This window comes from Aricia agestis, chromosome 5, assembly GCF_905147365.1.
Source record: "Aricia agestis chromosome 5, ilAriAges1.1, whole genome shotgun sequence".
In the NCBI taxonomy this organism is placed as follows: Eukaryota; Metazoa; Arthropoda; class Insecta; order Lepidoptera; family Lycaenidae; genus Aricia; species Aricia agestis.
This window is the reverse complement of record NC_056410.1, coordinates 4,078,965-4,100,278: the sequence shown is the minus strand read 5'-3', so window position 1 is coordinate 4,100,278 and position 21,314 is coordinate 4,078,965. Positions and strand designations below refer to the sequence as shown.

The window sequence follows — 21,314 nt, the reverse complement described above, 5'->3', positions numbered from 1 at the left end:
TATAAATTCCAATTCCATAAAATTTGAGACTAATTATCCCTGTTACCTGTAAAACCTTTAAAGTAAAAGATATTTTAACGACTTTTTTAATTTACAAACATTCGATCGCAGGACAGGATAAGAAAGGAAATATTATAAAATTTAAAAAAGTTACCAAAAAGGTCAAATAAGTGTTTTTACTTTTTAATAATTATATACTACTTAGTATAATACAAGGTTAAAACTTGTGCAATAAAAATTAAAGTAAATTGTATTTTAATTAACATTTTATATCACCAGCCAGCCAAGTTTCAGTCACACTTTTATATAATTTTTTCTCTACTGGTTGTATACATTGTTGCACTTGTAACTAACATTTTGCAAATATTTCACAAACTGCAGCTTTCTCGACACCGCACCTTAATTTTAATATTATTAAAGAGAGACATAGACTATTAAAATTATTTCAGAAGAGAAGAATTAAAAATTCATATCAGAAATCAGAATACCTTATCAATTGGAACTTTTTTATTCATTGTAAAAGTCGCCAATGATTAATGATTATTATTTTTATATCTTTAACCAAAATATAATCGTAAAATAATGTTTTTGAAGTATCAATAATTTATAATGATTTTCTAATCTATTTGCCAACTATAATATTAAACTATCTATACTTTATAATATTATAAAGCGGAAGAGTTTGCTTGTTTGAACGCGCTAATCTCAGGAACTACAGTGTTAGATAACCCATTTATCGAGGAAGGCTATAGGCTATATTTTATCACGCTAAGACTAATAGGAGCGAATAAATAGAGGAAAACGTGGGAAGAACGGGGGTTCGATTATTGTTTTGTGACGACTATGCTCGTGTTATGGTTTGTCTCAAAAGGATTAGTATCCTGGTTAAGTCCAATGGTAAATTCAGTGGTATAAATAACACCAGCAATATCTCATCCTTGTATATAGCCGCATTTTTGTGACTGTTTGTCATTTAGTTTATATCGATGTAGAGCGAATCAGGGTAAAATCAGAAACAGAGTAAATTCGGATTATAATTTAATGTTGTTAATGTGTATCATCCCGCAAAACAATTTGGTGTTGAGTTATGAATGCAGTTATGTTCTTCAGATCATTTCCAACAATGCAACTGCAGTCATAACTCAACGCCACATTTTTTTGTAGGATAATATACAAATGCTTAACAACGACCAATTCATGCCACCGCTAAACCAACGAGTATTTTCTTAGTAAAGAATTTTTTTCCACTTTCTTCTTCAGCCTGACACCACATGCTCGGCACAATAAAATGGCGTATCGCAAGCGCCAGGCAAGAAAATACTCTGTATCCGGACTTTTATTTCATCCGGACTTTCCCTGATTACCCTTAATAAACTTTTACACCCTCCTAAATGGCAAACAGTGACAGAGTCCATCCTTTAGTGGTCCATCTATGTTATACGGGGTGTATCTGTAATGTGTGGTGTGTAGGACGTTGAGGGTCGCGCGCACAGTGTGCAGCACGGCGGCACCGGCGATGCAGCCAGAGAGATGACAGATGGCGACAGCGGGTACGAGGTATGTACCTACTATGATATAATGGTAAAACCGCACTAAGCGGAGCGATGCGACACTTTCATAGAAGTGACGTTTTACGTTTTATGATTTGATATAAATATAATATTTGGCCGTGACGTGTTGCGTTGCATCACTGCGTAGTGTCGTTTAGGGCGGTCTCACGGCTCACCCTAAAGTTGAAAAGGAAAACCGAGGCGCAAAACTTCATATAAAATGTCAAAATTTGTATTGAAATCTGTGCCTCGTAATACTGATTACAGTATAGTAAACTAATATGTTGCTAATACGACCGGGTTCAACAATCTTCGGTTTGCTTTTATTTGACAAAGCATCGTTAAAGGTGACAAGGCTCATGCGATTCCATATGTCAAATCCCTTACGTTTTTGATTTAGCCAACGTAGTTGTAAAAATAACGAATGCTAACAAATACCCTTTTAGTATGCATAGTTTTACGATTTTTATCATCATTTAACGAATTATGGTAATTTGCAGGTCCAGGACACGGACGGTCGCGCGTCGCCGGGAAGCCTGGACGAGACGGACCGCCCATCCTCCACCAAGTCCAACGACAGCGACTACCCAGACTCCTCCGCCAAGGTACTATTTTTTTTAATAAATAGTTTACTCCTTTAAAATAATCGTTTGTACTACAGTTATAATAATATAGCATCTTTGTGTGCAGCAACCGTCGACGGGGGCGGAGTCAGGCGCAGCAGAGGGGGGCGCGGCGGCAGAAGGGAACTCGCTGCTGGACCCGGCCGTGCTCACCGACCCCACCACGCAGGCGCTCGTGCTCACTGTCCTCGCCACTCTCGTCAAGTACACCACAGGTGACTTGTGTGTGTGTGTGTGTGTGCGTGCGTCTCTGTGTGTATGTGTATGCAGCAACCGTCGACGGGGCGGAGTCAGGCGTAGCCAAGATGCCTAAGTTAAATAAATAAATAAATAAAGTAGCGGTCAATTGACACTTCACAAGATGGCGCGTTAGACCAGTTATGGCCACGCACTATCTTGTAAACGCCGTGATGACCTAAAATTTTGGTCCTAACTAAATAACAATGAGAGCAGTGCATATGTAATAATAATATAAAATATGTATTTTTCAGATGAGAATGAAATACGGATTTTGTATCAGTACTTAGCTGAGGGATCGGTTGTGTTCCCGAAGGTGTTTCCTGTGATGTAAGTATAAAAGTATAAAGAATCTGACATAATGGTTTACTCCTTTTCACCTATGCGTAATAAGCTTCATAAAACCAATAACGCACCACTTACCCCAGTTACAATCTTACATCGATGACATAACTCCTTCGCTTTGGCGCCTAAGTACCTCTGGCTCACACCTACCACTACTGAAAAGACCAAAAAATCAATCACTGTACTTTTAACGATGTAATAATAATAATATCTATGGACGCTTCACACCACGTCAGTCTGGCCCCGTGCTAAGTACCTTAAGGACTTGTGTTACAGGTACCAGACAACGGAAATATATTTAATACTTTTATTTATACTATACATATGTTTAAGATTTTTATTATATCATACACATATTTAATACACATCCATGACCCAGGAACATTGAAAATCTTTTTGTTCCATCGGCGGGATTCGAACCCGCGACCCCCGGCTTGAGTTGTCAGACACTCTAACCATTGAGCCCCAGAGGTCGTCGTAAGTGGCGGCCAAAAAGAAAGTTCTTCCGACCGAGCGAGATAGCATGCTCAGTGAGGCCGAAGCCGACTGACGTCATTTCGGACGTTGTGTATTAATATATCTTACCGTTCTACGAACCTCGGAGCGATCTTAAATACTCATTTATTGTTCTTACAGTCACAGCCTGCTGGACATGAAGATCAACCACGTGTTGATGCACTGCCACGACCAGGTCATACTCAGCGCCGTGCAGAGCATCATCAAGGTATAATTGCTATTCAAATTAATCACTCAACAGAGCTCAGTATGGGCGGTTATGCTGCTAATTGACATACAGGGATAATCAGGGTAAGTTCGGAACAGGTTAAGTCCGGATAATTCAACTTATCACTAAATTAGTCACGTTTTTTTTTTGCCTGGCGCTACGGGCATATACGCCATACAACTTGTACTTTTATTGCACTGTAACTGTAGTGCCGTACCGTAACTGTAGTTTAATCCAGCGTTAACTTGAATTATCCGGACTTACCCTGACAAATATACTTAGCGCAAAAGAAAAAAAAATGCACGCACAATAAACTTGAGTCTTCATTTTATTTTTTCGGCAGTCGAAGAGAGCCTAGTTGTAAAGCTTATTAGCTGAAATGATGTTCAGATCATGTCAAAATTCATGTCAAAATCATAACCCTACTTTTACTTCGCAGTAGTCGGGTAAAAAAAGTGTCCTTTAGAGGATTTAATGAATATGTTAATAATTTTCAGAACATGATAGCATCGGAGGACGCGAGTCAGCAACAGTTGCACTACATGCAGAGCTGCGGCTTCGGCGGGCTGTGGCGGTTCGCGGGGCCATTCACTAAGGTCAGCATTGTCGTTTATTTAAGAAAAATCCAAGAACCTAATAAACATCGAAAACACTGTGGTGGAACATTTAAATTTAAGTTCTCTTTCTCTTATATTGAGGATATCAAAACATGTTTTTGTGACAGAGACGATGTGGTCAATGTTTTTTTGTGTGTAAGTGAAAAATACACGTAGAGAAAGATACTATAATATGGTAGATCAATGTGGTCAATGTACTAATTTCATGCGCTTTGCGACTAGAATCATTAATTTTATCGCTCCTAGGTTGGACTTACTTTAAGGCACCTCACACTTACCCAATAAATATTGTCGATATTTATTTCAGAACCCGTGCACCCCAGAGAGCTGCGAGCTATTCGTCAACTGTCTAGAGGCGATGGTGGAGACGTGTCTGTCGGGCGAGGACACGCGCGCGCCCGCCGCCGACGCCGATCGCACCGACAGACCTGACAGGCCCGACAGGCCCGACCGACCTGACACGCTGCTCGACCGCCCCGAGCGACCCGATCGACTCGACCGCGCGGAGACTTTCCCTAGTATGTATCAATTTAAAGCTCTACTGAAAAAAAAACCTTTTTGGTATATACACGGTGTCACAAAACATAATATTAGCGTAACTTTTTTAGCGCTGCTACTTTCACAGTAAACTAAATAAGGGAAAAATACACGCCTTAATGTTTTATCACTGTTTTGTTACTTCCCGTAAAATACGAATTTAAATATTGTATAATATAATATAATACTATAAGAAAATATTTGCGGGTTACATTAAAAAGTATATTATATAACCAGCACTTAGCTAAGCCACTTAAGTAAGTGTAAGGCTGCGTTTCCACTGAAGCGGAGCGGAGCTTAGCGGTGCCGAATTGACCAATCACTATGCTCGAAATCTTCGCTTCGCTTCGCTGTCATTCCGCTGGAATAGCACGATTGGTCAATTCGGGCACCGCAAAGCTCCGCTCCGCGTCAGTGGAAACGCAGCCTAAAGTTAGAAGAATAGACCAGGTCGCCTCAAGTGTTCAGAGTCATTACTGACAAATTATTGTTTAGTTTCAGTAATGCCCCGTCAGGGGACGCTTTTCGGCTCGGATCCGGAGACATAGACCAGAAGCATCGTCACCATTCTTGACACTATAGCTCGAGTGGTGGTCAAGATCTTTGTCACTTATCGAGAAGTTAGATAAATCCATGAAAAAGTTTATATGAAGAATGCGTAGACTTATAGTTGGATATATTATTATTATTATTATTGAATAACGTATTTTTAGGTTCCTTTGCACAAGTGACCAAATTTTATTATTATCGTAAGTTCGACAGTAAGTTAAGTATTTTTTGCTTAAAACTTACCTCAAATGAAATGTTGAGCATCATGCGATATAATATTATGTTAGTGATAAAAGCGTAAAACGTCAAAAATTGCAAAATTTACATGTTTGTGCATCATTTTCTAAAAAACTTGACTGAACAGTAAAACAACTTTTCCTCGACAGAAAAGTTTAGAAGACTACTCAGTAATATTTATTGATCTCGAATTGATCTCACCAAAGCTCTCTTTTTTACTAGATTTTGAAAAAATGAAGAATGTGACCGTACACAAATCCTGATTAACAATAAAGAATGGATTTTTATCACATTTTACTTTAGTATTGATAGTGCTTCGTCGGATCTTTTTACTTCGATTAGTTTATTCTAATTTAAATTTTCTTTAATTTGCCACTGCAAATGTGTTGTGTACCGTATTTGTGCAATATTAACAAAAAAGAACGGTAACATAATTGTAAAATATTATGTTGAATGCCTGTTTTATTATATGCCTTCTGATTTAGTACAAATAATTTAAGGTAATTATTTTGTCTTGCTTAGGGATTTTAACCCCCCTTTACTTATAAAGAAATTACACAATAAATAAGATATAGAATGATTCGTCCTTGTCCATGAAGCTCCATTATAAATGTTTCAAAAAAGGACACTGGATAAAACATACTATAGTTTATCTATTGTGTAAATATTTCTATTAGTAGGAGGGCCATGGGCGTAGCTACACTAGAGAGCCAGGGTGGGGCAAGCTGGGGCGCTTGCCCCACCCTGGCTCTGACCTATAAGGTGCCTAATTAAACAATTTTTTTCTTATACTAACAACAATCCTAATATCCGTAAGAAAGTTACACAAAAAAATTAGTCGACATGAAAAAAGTGCGATCAAAACAAAAAACGCGGGGGATAGGTTGACTGCTGACCCACCCTGAGCCCAAGGCTGGCTACGCCCATGAGGGCCATAGTATGTTGAGTAAATAGTAGGCAATAACGTGATACAAAATGGTCCTGGCTGGTATACCTGCTTAATGTATATTATGATAAGGTTTTAAAACATAACGCACATAAAAGAATGTTTAAAATTGTGACGTAGGTACTAAGGTAATAAGGTAATTTTAGTATACATACTCAAACTAGACTCTACATATTATAGATGTCTTGCTGTTTCAGTAGTAACTAGTAGCGTGTACCTGCATTATTGTTAAGCCTTATTTGTTACTTTTAAATTTGTTGCTACCATCAGCTCAGTTACAGTGAAATCAATTTTTCATGTTAAATGCAATGTTTGTTTCTAAAGAACTTATAGCTATGGAGTTAAATCTTTGTAACATTTGACTTCAGTTTACGAAACTGATATCTGTAATTGTCGTGTTTAAAGATAAATTGTATGCGTAGATTTTTCTCGGTGTAATGCGGGCTTTACACTCGCAGCGCGAATTGCGGCCGCGATTTACGGATGCTACGCGCCGTGGAACACGATGCGAACAAATACGAAGCCGCGAAGCGCGAACGCGAGGCCGCGAAACCCTCCACACTCACGGTTCGCGGCCTTCGCGGGCTTTCGCGCCGCGAGTGTGGACTGTGGAGCCCGCTTTAAATGTACGTTAACTGTTTACCTTTTTAAAATCTTCTTAGTAACTATATATTTTAGTTTTGTTTTTTGCTATAAATACTATAAAACAGCTTTTGAAAAATGTTAATGAATCTCTGATGTTTGAATACCGATCATAAAGTTAATATACCTAGCGGAATAGAGAAACAAAAGCCTGAGCAAGAGAGAGAGAGATACACTATCAGTAACACTGCGTGGTAAAAAGAGACGCGTGATACATGACAGCAGCACTCTTTTTTTGACGTCCAGCCGGCACGTGCCGTGTTAATCTCATAGAATTCATGTGCAATCATGCTTGTGTAAGAATATACGTACACATATTTTTCACACAGATGAAAACCAATTTTGATTTCGTTTGACAGCTCGAGATTGTTGCTCTATTCCGCTAGGTATATTAACTTTATGGTACCGATCGTAATGACGTTAATGTATCGCTATCGTTGACGAATGGTCAATAGCACAATTTAAAAACGCAACAAATATGTATAGATATTGATACTAAAAAAGTTAACCCTAATCGAGTGCAAAACATAACGCCAGTTATTATTAAGTCGCACAATATGTTATAAGAAGTTTCGTACGTATTAAGCCTAGATGTTTTAACATATTTTAGCTAAATGTTTCCTAGGGCCTACGAGTGGTCTAATTTATATTGATGTTAGTGATAAGCGTAGATGTGATTTAAATGTTTTACAACATTATTATGTGCTCCATTCTGTTATGCTGATCAACATTTTATATTGTAATTGACGTATTCTTAATGATGTGAATCACTACTCAGATAGTACCTGTTAATCGACTAATTTATAATGTTTATAAAATCGGATATTTAACAAAGTTAACCTATGGTATTAGCGCCACACATTAAAAATACTCATACACGTCTGTAGTTATGTGTGCCTCTAACTAATAAAATATTGCATTTCATAACAAACATTGTCTGCTGCCTTTGTCGACTATATTGGAAAAGTCACATGACAGTCAAGGCCAGTAGCTCTACCATCAGTTTAAAGCTATAGTATTTTTCGATACACGATACCGACTACCGTAAATTTTTAGTATGGCAAATTTTACAGCACCTCTAGTGGTTACTTGCGGAACTAAAATCGCCGTACTAAATATTTACCTAGTCGGTATTGAGTATCGATAAATACTAGCTTTAAACTCATGGTAGAGCTACTGACCTTGTATTTACCGAGTAATGAAGGATGTTGAAGAAGGATGTTGAAGCCATGCAATTTTCAGTTACGTCTTATAGCAGAAAGTTGTTATTTTTGTAATGAAGCATTCAGTGATATAGGTTACAGAATACCCCACTACTGCAGAGTTTGAGGTTTAAGTTAGGTACACAATAGTGGCGGCTTCGGTATTCGCAAATTATTAAATACATATAACATTTGCAAGGTATGTCCGAGTATAATTTGCGTAAAATCGTATAAAATAAAATCTTTTGCAGTTTATATACTTATAGAGGCATGTTTCGCTCCGTTTGCTGCCACTTTAAGTGTAATTTTTTAAGAAAATAATTTCAGAGAAAATCACCAATGACTTGGAAAGAGCAGTATTAAGTCAACGAATTTATTGGGCCGTTCAGTTAATGCTGCGGCCACACATGCGTCTATCGTCACGAAGCTTCGTGCTATAAGACGATGCCACGCAGATCGTCCAATGGTATCGTCTCAAGTACGAAGCACTGCGCATGTGCGGCCGCAGCATAAGGCGTAGAGTACGCGCAAGATCAATCTATATTTAGTTTAGGCACTGCATGCATTATGTAAGTTTTGAAAAATGATTATTATTTATTTATAATAAAGGCCTGTATTCACTTTGATTAGTGCGAGTGCAGGTGATAAGTGCAGTGATTAGGAGAAAATAAAGATCTTGCACTAATCAGTCGCTGACCACATTTGCTTTTTCTTGATTACTAACCACCTGCACTTATCAAAGTGAATACCGGACTACGCTTAGCATACCGATCTCAAGTCTATTCTACAAAGAAATATACTTAGAACAATTTACACGCTAACACTATTCGTTACCCTTACAATAGTTCTTATTGTAAGGCAGGAAGGGCCGTATTTATAATAAAAAACATTTCTATACTTACAACAGATAAACAACGTTCGAATATCACATGATCTTGTCTACTCTACGCCTTGTGTTAGAAATTTCGCCAGTGCTAGATATTGTGTTATGTTTATCATGAATTTATAGTTTATAAAATATTTAAAATAACATTTCTATACATTTTATAATAAAAGATAAGGGGGATACTTGGTCTAAAGGGCTTAGAAATAATGTTATGCGCTACCGAACTTTTATCACTATAGTGTGATTACACATACTCAAAATTCAAGAGTTACATTCATGAACAGAAATGAATGTTTGTCCTTTACCTGAGATCCAAGTAATCCCTCTTATTTATTAAATATAAATTACTATGAAATATTTATAAATTCATTAATAAATTTTATTACAAATCAACTTCATTGTTTATTTTTCTACCTAATACGATAAAATCTTCGTTTTAATCTATACTAATATTATAAAGCGGAAGAGTTTGTTAGTTGGTTTGAACGCGCTAATCTCAGGAACTACTGGTGCGATTTGAAAAAAATCTTTCTGTGTTAGATAGCCCATTTATCGAGGAAGGCTATAGGCTAATCACGCTAATACTAATAGGAGCGAAGAAATAGAGGAAAATGTGAAAATAACGAAGGAAATTAATAAAAAATTCTTACTGCTTATTATTTTAAGAAACTACTGGAGCAATTTTTATGTTATTTGGCACACATGAAGAATAGACCACATGAAAGGATATAGATTTCTTTTTTTGCGGAAAAATTTACGGTTTCCGCGCGGAACATCTAGTTGTAGTTGCAAGTTAGGAAGATATAATAAAAAATATGCTGTAGTATTCTCAGTACTTTATTGACACAAAACTTGAATGTGTAATTACATCTTGTCATAACATTAATGTTTGCTGATTTGCTGCTACTATTTACTGTCACAACATTAACAGCTATTCTAACACTGAATATTAATATTCTTATATTATTTAAAAAAATTATGAGAAACATAATGCTCACAATCCAGGCATAATGTAGGCGATGTTGTGTAGAGTTTCTTGCAGGAGGCGCGTCGGTGGGCCAATGTTGGGGATGGCCCGGGCCACGCCCAGCAGCGGGGCCAGCGAGCACAGCAGAGTGTCCAGCAACACTGACACCGAACCGGACACGGCTATTTGACCCTGCGACATATTTTCATGTAAATATTATCTCTGATCTCTGATATAATATGAGTAATTCTCTAATATATGAATATAGGTATGAATATTCTCTGAATACAAGGACGAGCTAAGATTTATGGCTGTTGGCATTGAATAAGAAGATGCTAACAGTCGGAACTAGATTTTTTTAAATGAAATAAGGGGGCAAACGAGCAAACGGGTCACCTGATGGAAAGCAACTTCCGTCGCCCATGGACACTCGCAGCATCAGAAGAGCTGCAGGTGCGTTGCCGGCCTTTTAAGAGGGAATAGGGTAATAGGGAAGGTAGGGATGGAAAGGGAACGGAATAAGAGAGGGTAGGGAAGGGAATAGGGTAGGGGATTGGGCCTCCGGTAAACTCACTCACTCGGCGAAACACAGCGCAAGCGCTGTTTTACGCCGGTTTTCTGTGAGGACGTGGTATTTCTCCGGTCGAGCCGGCCCATTCGTGCCGAAGCATGGCTTTCCCACGTCTAAACTCCAACTAGACGATGCCCTCAACTCCGTTGCGCAAAAATTCGTTTATCGCGCGGGAACCGTACATTTTTTCGGAATAAAGATTAAAGAGTATCCTATGTTCTTTCCCGGGACTCGAAAGTATCTCCATACCAAACAGCAAAATCGGTTCAGCGGTTTGGACGTGAAGAGATAACAGACAGACAGACAGTCACACTTTCGTTTATACAGGGTGCAATTAAACCTTCCTGACAAATTTTGATATATTGATACTTAATAAAAAAAACGTATTTTTTCTTTTATAATCACTAGCTTCCGTAAGTTATCCGAAAAAACACTGCAATTAATGGACACGATGCGTCGGCCGCGCGTGACGTGCTTCCCGCGCGCGCATCATCCCCCGCGTCACCCCCGCTCATATCCCGCGCCGCGAGTGACAGTTCGACAACGATTTTAAATGGGATAAAATATGTCATGGAAAAAAAATAACACCCAATTTTTTTTCGTTAAATGGACTCTCCTATTGATACTTAAGCCCTGGAAAAAATTTGGCAGGAAGGTTTAATTGCACCCTGTATAATATAAAATATTAGTATGGAAGTATTGATGTTTTGTTAGACGAGTCCAATAAAATAAGTGACTTGAGAGACAAGGACACAGGTAATTCGCAAGAGGCGCATCATTTGTTACCTCGTGCTCCTTAAGCCGCTCCCCGATGATCGCTAGGCTTTCCCCGAGCAGGCGCAGGTGAGCCGCGAGCTCGACCGCGCCGCAGCCGCCCGCGCGGTACCCGCCCGCGCCCGTCGCGCTCGCAGCCGCCGCCGCCGCGTTAGCCTGCTATGTCGACCAAAATAAACATATAATACATAATATAGCTTCAAATTGTAAAATCCTGACTGAAGGTTTCCAAAAATAATGTCTATAATTTAAAAACCAACTCGCATGGATTAATTTTAGACCTGTACAAGTGGGTGTTGCTTTGAAGGTCTCGTTTGAAATTAACAAATCCCCTTGTTTAAAATTTAGTTTGTAACATGTGTTTAGCGTACACTCACTCATTCGCTTAAAGGTTGAGGTTTATTTCGCGGAATACTGCTAAAAATAATAACAAACTAAATTTTAAGCTATGGATTTCCGCAAAGTATCGCCTGATGATTATATTAACTATTTTAAACCCCTTGTTCTGAGATGTCATCCAAAGTTATTATAACAGCAGTATTTGCACATCACAATAAAATAGAAAACATACGTGTTGTATTAAAACTAGTTGTACTCACAACAGCTGGCTGTGGTGGGGTAACGGGAGGTTTATTCTTTGGTGGTCTACCTGGACCAGCATGTACAGACTGCCGAACAGGAGCTAAAATAAGCAGTATTTACATAATATTTTTTAATATAAAAAAGTATTTTATATTATTTTTTTACTACTACTATGCAAAGAATTAAATATGATCTTAGGGAAAAAAGTATTAAGTCCATTTTTGCTGTTTTGCAATTACAGTCCGTGTTGTCCGTGGGAGAGCCATGCTTCGGCACGAATGGGCCGGCTCGACCGGAGAAATACCACGGCCTCACAGAAAACCGGCGTGAAACAGCGCTTGCGCTGTGTTTCGCCGAGTGAGTGAGTTTATCGGAGGCCCAATCCCCTACCCCCCTAGAAATGCCGCAGTTGAAAAACAAATTGTTACCCCAGGAGAGTACCAACTGCGTTGGAGAATCCCTCTCTGGACGTCCATGCTCAGGAACCCTTGGAACTGAACGTGGACGTCCAGGCTGCCCCTCATACTCTGGGGAGGGCAAAACTGCGCTCCAATCTGCTCGTGGCAAGAGCAAACACACAAAGGCCAAACCCTCGATAATAAACATGGACTTTTGTAATATCAGGGGATTACACTCCAACCTTAATGCCGTCCATTACCACCTTGAGACGGCAAAGACGGCTTTGCTCTTTTTAACCGAGACGCAGATCTCCGAGTGACACATCATACCTTTCCCACCCAGGGTATTATCTCGAGCACTCCTTTCTACCCAAAGCTGGAGTGTGTGTGTATATCAGAGACGATATCAGCTCTCGCCGCCTCAGCAATTTTGAGGTCATGGACCTGTCAAACTTATGGCTCCGCATAGATTGCGACAACCACCCTCGCGTCTATGCTTGCCTATATAGGTCCCATAGTGGTGACCCCGAGACGGACCGACTCTTGGGGCACCTGCAAGCTGCTTCAGTTTTTGTGCAGCGGCAGATCCCATACGCAGAGATCATTATACTTGGCGACTTTAATGCCCACCACGCCGACTGGCTCAATTCCAGTAAAACTGATCATGCGGGGAGATCTGTCTGCAACTTTGCCCTTGTGAACGACTTGACACAACTGGTTACTACGCCTACGCGAATCCCAGATGTGGATGGTCAGAATCCTTCCTTGTTGGACCTCCTGCTGACTTCAAATCCTGACGGCTACCAAATATCCGTAACCGCACCACTTGGTTCATCGAATCATTGCCTTGTTAGGAGTTCTGTGCCACTTACGACGGTGTTAAAACAGCGTGCTGTTAAATACCGTCGTACTACAAGTCAGCAGACTGGGGTGGGATGCGGTCGTTTTTTGCATCCTATCCTTGGGGGCACGTGTGCTTCTCGCCGGATGATCCCGACAACACTGCCAACTCTGTTGCCGATGTGGTGATGCAGGGGATGGAACTTTTCATTCCGACCTCTGTAGTGCCAACTGGCGGCAGATTTCGTCCCTGGTTTGGTTCATCCCCCAAAAAAGCTTCTCGCTGGAAGCAGGAGGCTTACCAATCCTGGGCCAACGCAGTGTCTGCTCGGGATTTAAATACCAGCACATATAAAAAGGAGTACAACCTTGCCTCTAGGTCCCTCAAGAAAGAAATTACTCGGGCAAAGCAACAGCACGTCAATAGAATTGGCAAGAGACTTGAGCGCCTCCCCTCGGGAACCCGTGCATTCTGGTCTCTGGCCAAAGCTATTGAAGATAATTTCTGCAAGCTGACCCTACCATCCCTACACGTAGGAAATGCATCGTTGGCCCAGGACGCAAAATACAAAGCCGATCTTCTGGGCAAGCTCTTTGCGTCAAACTCGACCCTGGCTGACGGGTGGCAGAAACCGCCGACCATACCGCGATGCACGAGCATCATGTCGGATATTCGGTTTCATCAGCGCTTAATGCGATAAGCCCTCCGTTCCCTTAATATCCAAAAGTCGAGTGGGAATGACGGAATCCCGCATATTGTGTTGTAAAAGTGTGCTCCAGAGTTGGCTCCGGTTTTGACGCGTCTTTTTCGGCTCTCCTATTTAACTGGCATCGTCCCGGCTTCCTGGAAGACAGCCTTGGTGCACCCGATCACCAAAAAAGGTTTTCGCTCAAATCCTTCCAACTACAGACCAATCGCTATAACCTCTCTCTTCTCGAAGATAATGGAATCCATTATCAATAGCCAGCTTCTTCGATACTTGGACGGCCAGGGATTACTAAGCGACAAATAATACGGGTTCCGTAAGGGTCGCTCGGCTGGTGATCTCTTGACATACTTGACTCATCGTTGGGCTCAGGCAATTGAGTCGAAGGGAGAGGCATTGGCTGTTAGTTTGGGCATTGCGAAGGCCTTTGATCGGGTTTGGCATAAAGCGTTGCTATCAAAGCTTCCATCATACGAGCTGCCCGAGAAATTATGTAAGTGGGTCACTAGTTTCTTAGCAGACAGAAGCATAAAGGTCGTAGTTGACGGCGAATGCTCGGAAACTCAGTCTGTTGATGCTGGTGTCCCTCAGGGCTGTGTGCTATCGCCTACTCTATTCATACTGCATATCAATGACATGTTATAAACCAACGGTATTCATTGCTATGCGGATGATAGTACAGGTGATGCTGTATATACCGGCTCCCCTAATATTTCTCGGCAAAATGTCACTGAGAGTCGAAACGAACTTGTGTCTAAGGCGGAGAATTCATTGGAGAAGGTCTCTGAATGGGGTAGACGTAACTTGGTCCAATTCAACCCCGCCAAGACACAAGTCTGCCCGTTCACCACTAAAAGTCACCAATGGTCGTATATCCTCGTTTCGAGGGCACATCTTTAACCATCTCCCCTAGCATTGAGATACTTGGCGTCAACATATCGAGCGAAGTCCAGTTCCGATATCATCTAGAGGGTAAGGCCTAATTAGCCTCGAAGAAGCTTGGTGTTCTTAACAGAGCGAGACAGTACTTCAGTCCGGAACAACGCCTACAACTCTACAAGGCGCAGGTTCGGCCTCATATGGAATATTGTTCTCATCTCTGGGCAGGGGCGCCCTCTGGATCGTATACAACGAAGGGCCGCTCGAATTGTTGACTGCTATAGTGTTTCAAACAGCTTGGACCCCTTGGAATTACGCCGAGATGTAGCTTCACTCTGCATCCTCTATCGGTTGTATCGCGGGGAGTGCTCCGAGGAATTGTTCGGAATCATACCACCTGCAACTTTTCGCTATCGTCCCACGCGAAAAACATACCATCCTCATCACCTTGATGAGTGGCAGTCTTCCACAGTGCGTTTTTCGCGTAACTTTCTGCCGCGCACTGTAAAACTCTGGAACGAACTGTCACCAGCAGTATTTCCGGACCTATACGACCTGCAAACCTTCAAGAAAAGAGAGTATTCCCTCTTAAAAGACCGGCAACGCACCTGCAGCTCTTCTGATGTTGCGAGTGTCCATGGGCGACGGTAGTTGCTTAACATCAGGTGACCCGTTTGCTCGTTTGCCCCCTTATTTAATTTAAAAAAAAAAGTTTACAAACATATTTTGGTAACTCACTTTGGTTAGATATGATTTTGCTAACAGTGGATTGGTTGCTCTGCTCCTTCTGCATGGCAAATCGTTTGGCCTTACGCTTCCAAAGATATCTTTCATTGTAATTTACCTAAAAATATATTATAAGGAATAAGCAGTTTTACTTTTAAGGCTGTTTACAATTAATACATTGACTGTATAGATTCAAATTCAAAATTAGATATTATCTAGGCTTAGTAAGTGTTGTTTAGATTGTAACTTACATTGGCCCACATTTCACCAAGTCTTTTGGATATAGCTGAGAAATCCATATCAGGATGTTTCCTCAGCAACTCATTGCGGGCTTCCTTTGCCCACATCATATATGCAGTGATACGAGTTTTACCTACAACAAAATGTTTCATAGTTGTATGAAAATATTTATTGTCTCCTTTTCTCCACATTATATAGATTACAGTAGTAAATTAAAAAGCTTTGAGGTAAAAACATGTATTATGTAGATACAGTACAAATTACAATACAAAAACACTTTATTACACACCAAAAAATACAAAATTAAAAATTTTTACATAAAACAACAGATAATAATAATAAGACAAATAATATTAAGAATAGTAGATAATAATAATAATAATTAACCCTTTAGCCGCCAAGGTCGGAATAATCCGACAAATATTTTCGTGCCCATTTCGCCAAGGTTGGATATTTACGACTAGTACCACTACGTCCACTACTCGGTTAATCTACCTTTTTTGTTTGATAGCACTGTATTATATTAAAATAATGTTTATACTTGGTAAATAGTTAACGAAGTAATCATTTACAATTGATTACACTTTAGTTTCTTAATTAGAAGACCTAAAAATAATGTCTAAAGTAAAATAAATTACCGAAAATATTCTTAGAAAAGTGTATTGATGTCAACGCCCGAGTCGGAAAAATCCGACAGTAGGGACGGGACATCAGCAATGATTTACTGATACAAAAATCCACATAAAATAAAATATTTCTGATTTTACTAACTAATTTATTATAAAACAAACTAAGCAATGGTTACTGAACAAATAAACGTGTTTGTTTTACTTAATTTATAATAAATCTAGTATAAAAATTTCAGTGATTGAATTGACGATTCCCATCCCTAGCCTGCATGTTTAGAAACGAATGTTGTCAGCACACCCTGTGCCACGGTCGGAAAAAGACGACCGCTTCTGACGTCATAAGCGAGTGCCGCCTTCTAGAATTTTCCACTAGTGTTGTGCTTATGATGATGCTATCGATAAATGTGATGTGAATGTGTGTAAAGGGGATGGGATATCGATCTACTATTGAAAATCTATATTTGTAGTAGGTTATATATTTAAACAATAAAATTATTTAATCCCTGGAAACTATGAAATTAATATTATTTGAAATGTAATAACAAATATTGGGAATTATGTCACTTCACTATTCAAGCTGTTTTTATATTTTTGCCAGTGTTGTTTATTTACTAACAACATTATGGATTCAAATACTAGGTATCAGTTTATACTTTATATAAATTATAAATCAAGAAATAAATTATCGACATCGAAAAAGATAAGTATTGCACATCGCTATCTGTTGTAGGCATAACTTTTTCGATTTATGGTGCCGGCGCTATAGGCACGAGAATTGATTTTAAGCTCGGCGGTTAAAGGGTTAAAAAACATGTTAGGTCCATTCTTACCTTTGTCCTTTCTTTGAGCTTTAGCTCGACCCACAACTCTGCCATCCTTGATAATAAGCTTCTTTTTACTTTTCTCCATCATGTAGAGTGAGTTGGCAGGTGTACGAGCCGAGTTCTCATCAGACAATGAACTGTCTGATTCCATACTAAAACAATTCAAATGACAATATATTTTAAAGAATTCTAAGCATTTGTGTTTGTGTATCACTCAAAAAAAAATATGTATGGAGTTATAAACGCAGTTAGGTCCTTTAGATAATTTAGAACAAGATTGCATTCATAACTCGACAAAAAAGAATTGTGAGTTAGTTCACAAATGCTTAACAGCAACCTTGTATCATATAAATTGAAAAGCAATGTTGTATGTAAATATGGTGGTGATCGTGACATTCTGAAAAAATTTGATTCAAATTTATTCAGAAATAAAATAATAGTATTTTAAAAAGATAAAACCGACTTTAAAATTTTACGTAATTGAGAATTTAAATTGCCTTATCTCCAAAACTACTGAACCGATTTTGATGAAACTTGTACTGTTCTCTATGTTGAACAATACCTAGTACAACAAAAAAAAATATTACTTAAATCGGACTTGTAGTTCCAGAGATATGCAAACATAAAAACATACATGCATACATACTAGAGATGTGCCGACTATCCGGCCACTTTCGTAGTTGGCGAATAGTCGGCAAAGAGTGCCGACTAACCGGCTTCTTACTATTATAATATTATTGAAATTACACTTAACAAAACCCTTGATTATTTTTAAATAAATGAATTGTTTCTGAAATTACATGCTTGTAAATAAATATTTATGACATATATTAAATAAAAATTGTATCTTAAAAACCAAATAGAACAACTGAATTGAAAACAGTTTAAGAAAATATTATTTCTTTATAATAAATATTTCTAGTAAAAAAATTCTTATTTAAATAAAAGTCTCGGATTTTGTATTAACATACTAGATAATTATGAAAGCAAGATTGCATGTTACACAATATAATGTAGGTACAGTAAAAATATGTCCTGAAAAGCATCAATTGTAGTCTGTATCAAAACACAATCGCAGGAGGTGTAAGCAACATACCCGCAAATTAGCAGTAAACTAAGCGTTACGGAAACATCCAGAATCATGATTGTCTTGGCCGACTAGTCGGCCGATTAGTCGGCTTCTTTGTAGCCGACTAATTTTCTAGTTGACCCAAGTCATGATCAGAACATCTATAATACATACACTTTTGAAATTTGTCACATTTGTCCCAAATACGTGACATAACAATGATACTGAAATAGACTAACATATACAAAAAGTGGGCAGTTCTGAAAATACTACATATATATGCGTCGAATTGATAACCTACTTTTTCTGAAATCAGTTAACAATTTTTATTTTTATTATATTAGAACTAGAACCTCACTCCCATAATTTTGTAGTATGCTAAATCAAAATCAGCATTAGAGTCAGTTGTAAAGAGAAATTTTATCAGTTTCAGGATTATGGTACTTAGTTACATTTTTTGTATGATAAAATATCAGTGATTTTAATAAGATATTCATAAGTTTAACATCTCGGATACCTTTCTCCATTATCAGCATTGTTCTCATAATAGTCAGATTCACTGCCTGAGGCCGTGCCCGCGTCGTCCGGCGGTCTCTGCGGCTGCGGTGGCTCCTGATACTCCATCACAGGCTGCTCCTCATGTCGAGCCCCCGAATACGTTTTCATCGAACTCTTACGGAATCTAGGCTCAATGTCATCCGGAGATTCGAAATCCATCAACTTCGAACTCTTTTTTCTCACCCTTCCGCTTCGAGAGACGCCAGTTACTTCTAAATCTAGAAAAATGTACACGATAACAATTATGTTTCGTTTTGTGCATTGTTGAAAAGTATGTTAAATTGCTAACTTCATAAGTACCTTCTTGCATTTTAATTCGGAAGTTCAACTTATTTGTTTATAAATTTTGATTACGAAAATGATTTACAAACACACAAATCGACGCCAAATTCACAGATTACCAAATTTTACAGTTTTTGACAGATGATAGCGAAATGTCTTACTCTGACATTTGACAGTTGACATTTGTTTTTTTTAATAGTAAACATGACCTACCTATTGACCATGGAAAAGAGATCTAGAATCCAAAGTGGTAACAGTTCGGTCGGTTGCTTAGGCCCATTTTCTGGCCACTCCATTAGGGGCAAAACTCGCGCGGGCGCACGCTCGCGTGTACGTATAAATGAAAAATAGTATGGGCAGCGCAGGCGCGTGCGATGGTGCGCGGACGCGGGCGACGACGCGACGCTGCCCATATTATACGGTACTATAATTAATTTTCATTTATACATACGCGAGTTTTAGCGTTTTGGCTCTTAAGCCTTCACGGCAGGACTGCACGGTAGTCCTGCCGTGAATGGGCCTCTTTACAAAAGCAATATACGTGTGTGGCTGTGGCTGTGGCTAGGGTCTTTTTTTGCATGGGCAAATACTTTGCTCATCCCCAGCGGATTGGAGATGTGAGACTCATGGGGAGTCATGCTCCGCCTAAAGTTCTGGGCACGATCAACTTACCGCAACTCTACTAGCGGTTATGAGGCTTTCCTAGGCTGTGCTAAAAGACCTAGGCCCTAAATATTTTGGCCGCAAAATACTTTATATTGTATTCTGAAAAGGATAATCAGTTTTTTTTTCTTTAAAATAAAATACAATATAAACTTCACGATATTTATTAATGTATTTTATAAACTTTGAGAGACAATTATAAATTATTTCTGACCAGCAGTATGTAGTTTTGTTTACAAAAGCCTGTTTCATAATATTACTTTAAACTTCTAAAATAGACATAATATTACACAATCTTACAAATAAAAAAAGTTGAATAATGTTTAATATGCCCGGACCGCACCTACGTAGTGCTTCGTCATTCGTGCTTACGATACCATTGGACGATCTGCCTGTATCGTCCAATGGTATCGTCTCATAAGTCATAGCACGAAGCTTCGTACGATAGACGCATGTGCGACTGCGGCATTACACTATCTGGCGCACTCAGAGTGAAACATTAATTAATTTAAAATTTTGAGTTAAGCCATTGCTTAAGACCCAATTTCACCAACCTATGTTTGTTAAATCCTAACGAGGCATTACTTAACGGAGCTTAGAAAATTAAACAGACTGTTAAAATACTTATGTCCCACAGTAAAAATTTAACAGCGGATTAGTAAATGCAATGTTAAGTGAACAACGAGTGAACAACTATCAATTCGTTCATTCTTGTTATAAGGCGACGAAATTGCAATGTCTTGTACATTAATACGACATGTTTGCTGCAATGTGTCACTTTCTTCCATAGTAGTATAATAGTAGATAATGCGACCAAATTAAAATATCACTGATCGCATACATTTGTTACGCTATAATAGTTCTTCTTAATTTAACAGGTTAATAATTATTCTCTGTCAAAGCTGAAAACATGAACAAACTTTTATTTACATATTTCGGTTTGGAAATTTTGATACAAGTTAGTATATTTGCAACGTCAAGGAAAATCCGAAGGCTGAATTTTTGACAAAGTGAAAATAAATAATTATTCATAACTATGAAAATAATTAATAATAAGGACGTAGCGGAAACATGGCGGAAAGACTCAAAAGTCAAAACAGATTCTTTTATTGATATTGCATATTATTGTCTTTGAAAGTTGTTATTTTGACTCATATAACAGCCTGTTAAATATTTATCGGACCTCCATAGCAGGAATTAAATTTAACACCGTGTTAGGCGATTTGACATGACATTAGCGTATGGTGGAACGCTCGATAGCTCTCACAGGCCATTAACTGATATATACAAGCCATTATTTATTTAACATTGCTTGATGAAACTGGGTCTAAGCCCTAATTTCACCAACGTCTGTTAGTGTTAACAGCTTGTTAAAATGTAATGTCTTCTCTTTCATTCATATGAAAATCGAAAGCGGTAACGTCATACTAATTCCGGCGTTAACTTTAACAGTCGTTGGTGAAATTGGGGCTAAGCCCAATACATTTGTCAACTCTTCATTAAATTTTTG

The 21,314-nt window shown here is 38.7% G+C and overlaps 2 protein-coding genes across 6 annotated transcripts in view; one reads left to right on the top strand and one right to left on the bottom strand.

Annotated features, from left to right (window-relative positions):
* LOC121726743 (neurofibromin) overlaps positions 1 to 5,472 on the top strand; it is a 63,518-nt gene extending 58,046 nt beyond the window's left edge. For all 4 annotated transcript variants that reach the window (XM_042114217.1, XM_042114216.1, XM_042114215.1 and 1 more), the window contains 8 exons: positions 1,471 to 1,557; positions 2,051 to 2,155; positions 2,241 to 2,388; positions 2,665 to 2,740; positions 3,392 to 3,479; positions 3,977 to 4,075; positions 4,404 to 4,614; positions 5,129 to 5,472. In XM_042114217.1, coding sequence (XP_041970151.1) covers positions 1,471 to 1,557; positions 2,051 to 2,155; positions 2,241 to 2,388; positions 2,665 to 2,740; positions 3,392 to 3,479; positions 3,977 to 4,075; positions 4,404 to 4,614; positions 5,129 to 5,181 — 867 coding nt within the window. In that variant the 3' untranslated portion in view covers positions 5,182 to 5,472. The remainder of the gene's footprint in view (positions 1 to 1,470; positions 1,558 to 2,050; positions 2,156 to 2,240; positions 2,389 to 2,664; positions 2,741 to 3,391; positions 3,480 to 3,976; positions 4,076 to 4,403; positions 4,615 to 5,128) is intronic.
* A 4,444-nt stretch (positions 5,473 to 9,916) lies between these two features.
* LOC121726752 (HMG domain-containing protein 4) lies at positions 9,917 to 19,257 on the bottom strand. Of its 2 annotated transcripts, none has more exons than XM_042114235.1 (8): positions 19,160 to 19,257; positions 18,819 to 19,077; positions 17,239 to 17,384; positions 15,791 to 15,912; positions 15,552 to 15,657; positions 12,007 to 12,089; positions 11,420 to 11,566; positions 9,917 to 10,254 (listed from the first exon to the last, which is right to left on the bottom strand). In XM_042114235.1, the coding sequence occupies exons 1-8, from the start codon at positions 19,167 to 19,169 to the stop codon at positions 10,090 to 10,092; spliced, it is 1,038 nt and encodes a 345-aa protein (XP_041970169.1). In that variant the 5' UTR covers positions 19,170 to 19,257; the 3' UTR covers positions 9,917 to 10,089. The 2 variants fall into 2 exon arrangements, with proteins under 2 accessions (XP_041970169.1, XP_041970170.1); XM_042114236.1 differs by having other exon boundaries at positions 11,420 to 11,563.
* Positions 19,258 to 21,314: the final 2,057 nt, after the last annotated feature.

What these genes read in the sequence shown, in the direction of transcription:
- LOC121726752 (XM_042114235.1), bottom strand. An exon ending in AGCTCAAAGAAAGGACAAAG is followed by an intron (nt 15,913 to 17,238) that starts GTAAGAATGGAC and finishes ATTTTGTTGTAG; the next exon opens with GTAAAACTCGTATCACTGCA. An exon ending in TTGGTGAAATGTGGGCCAAT is followed by an intron (nt 15,658 to 15,790) that starts GTAAGTTACAAT and finishes ATATATTTTTAG; the next exon opens with GTAAATTACAATGAAAGATA.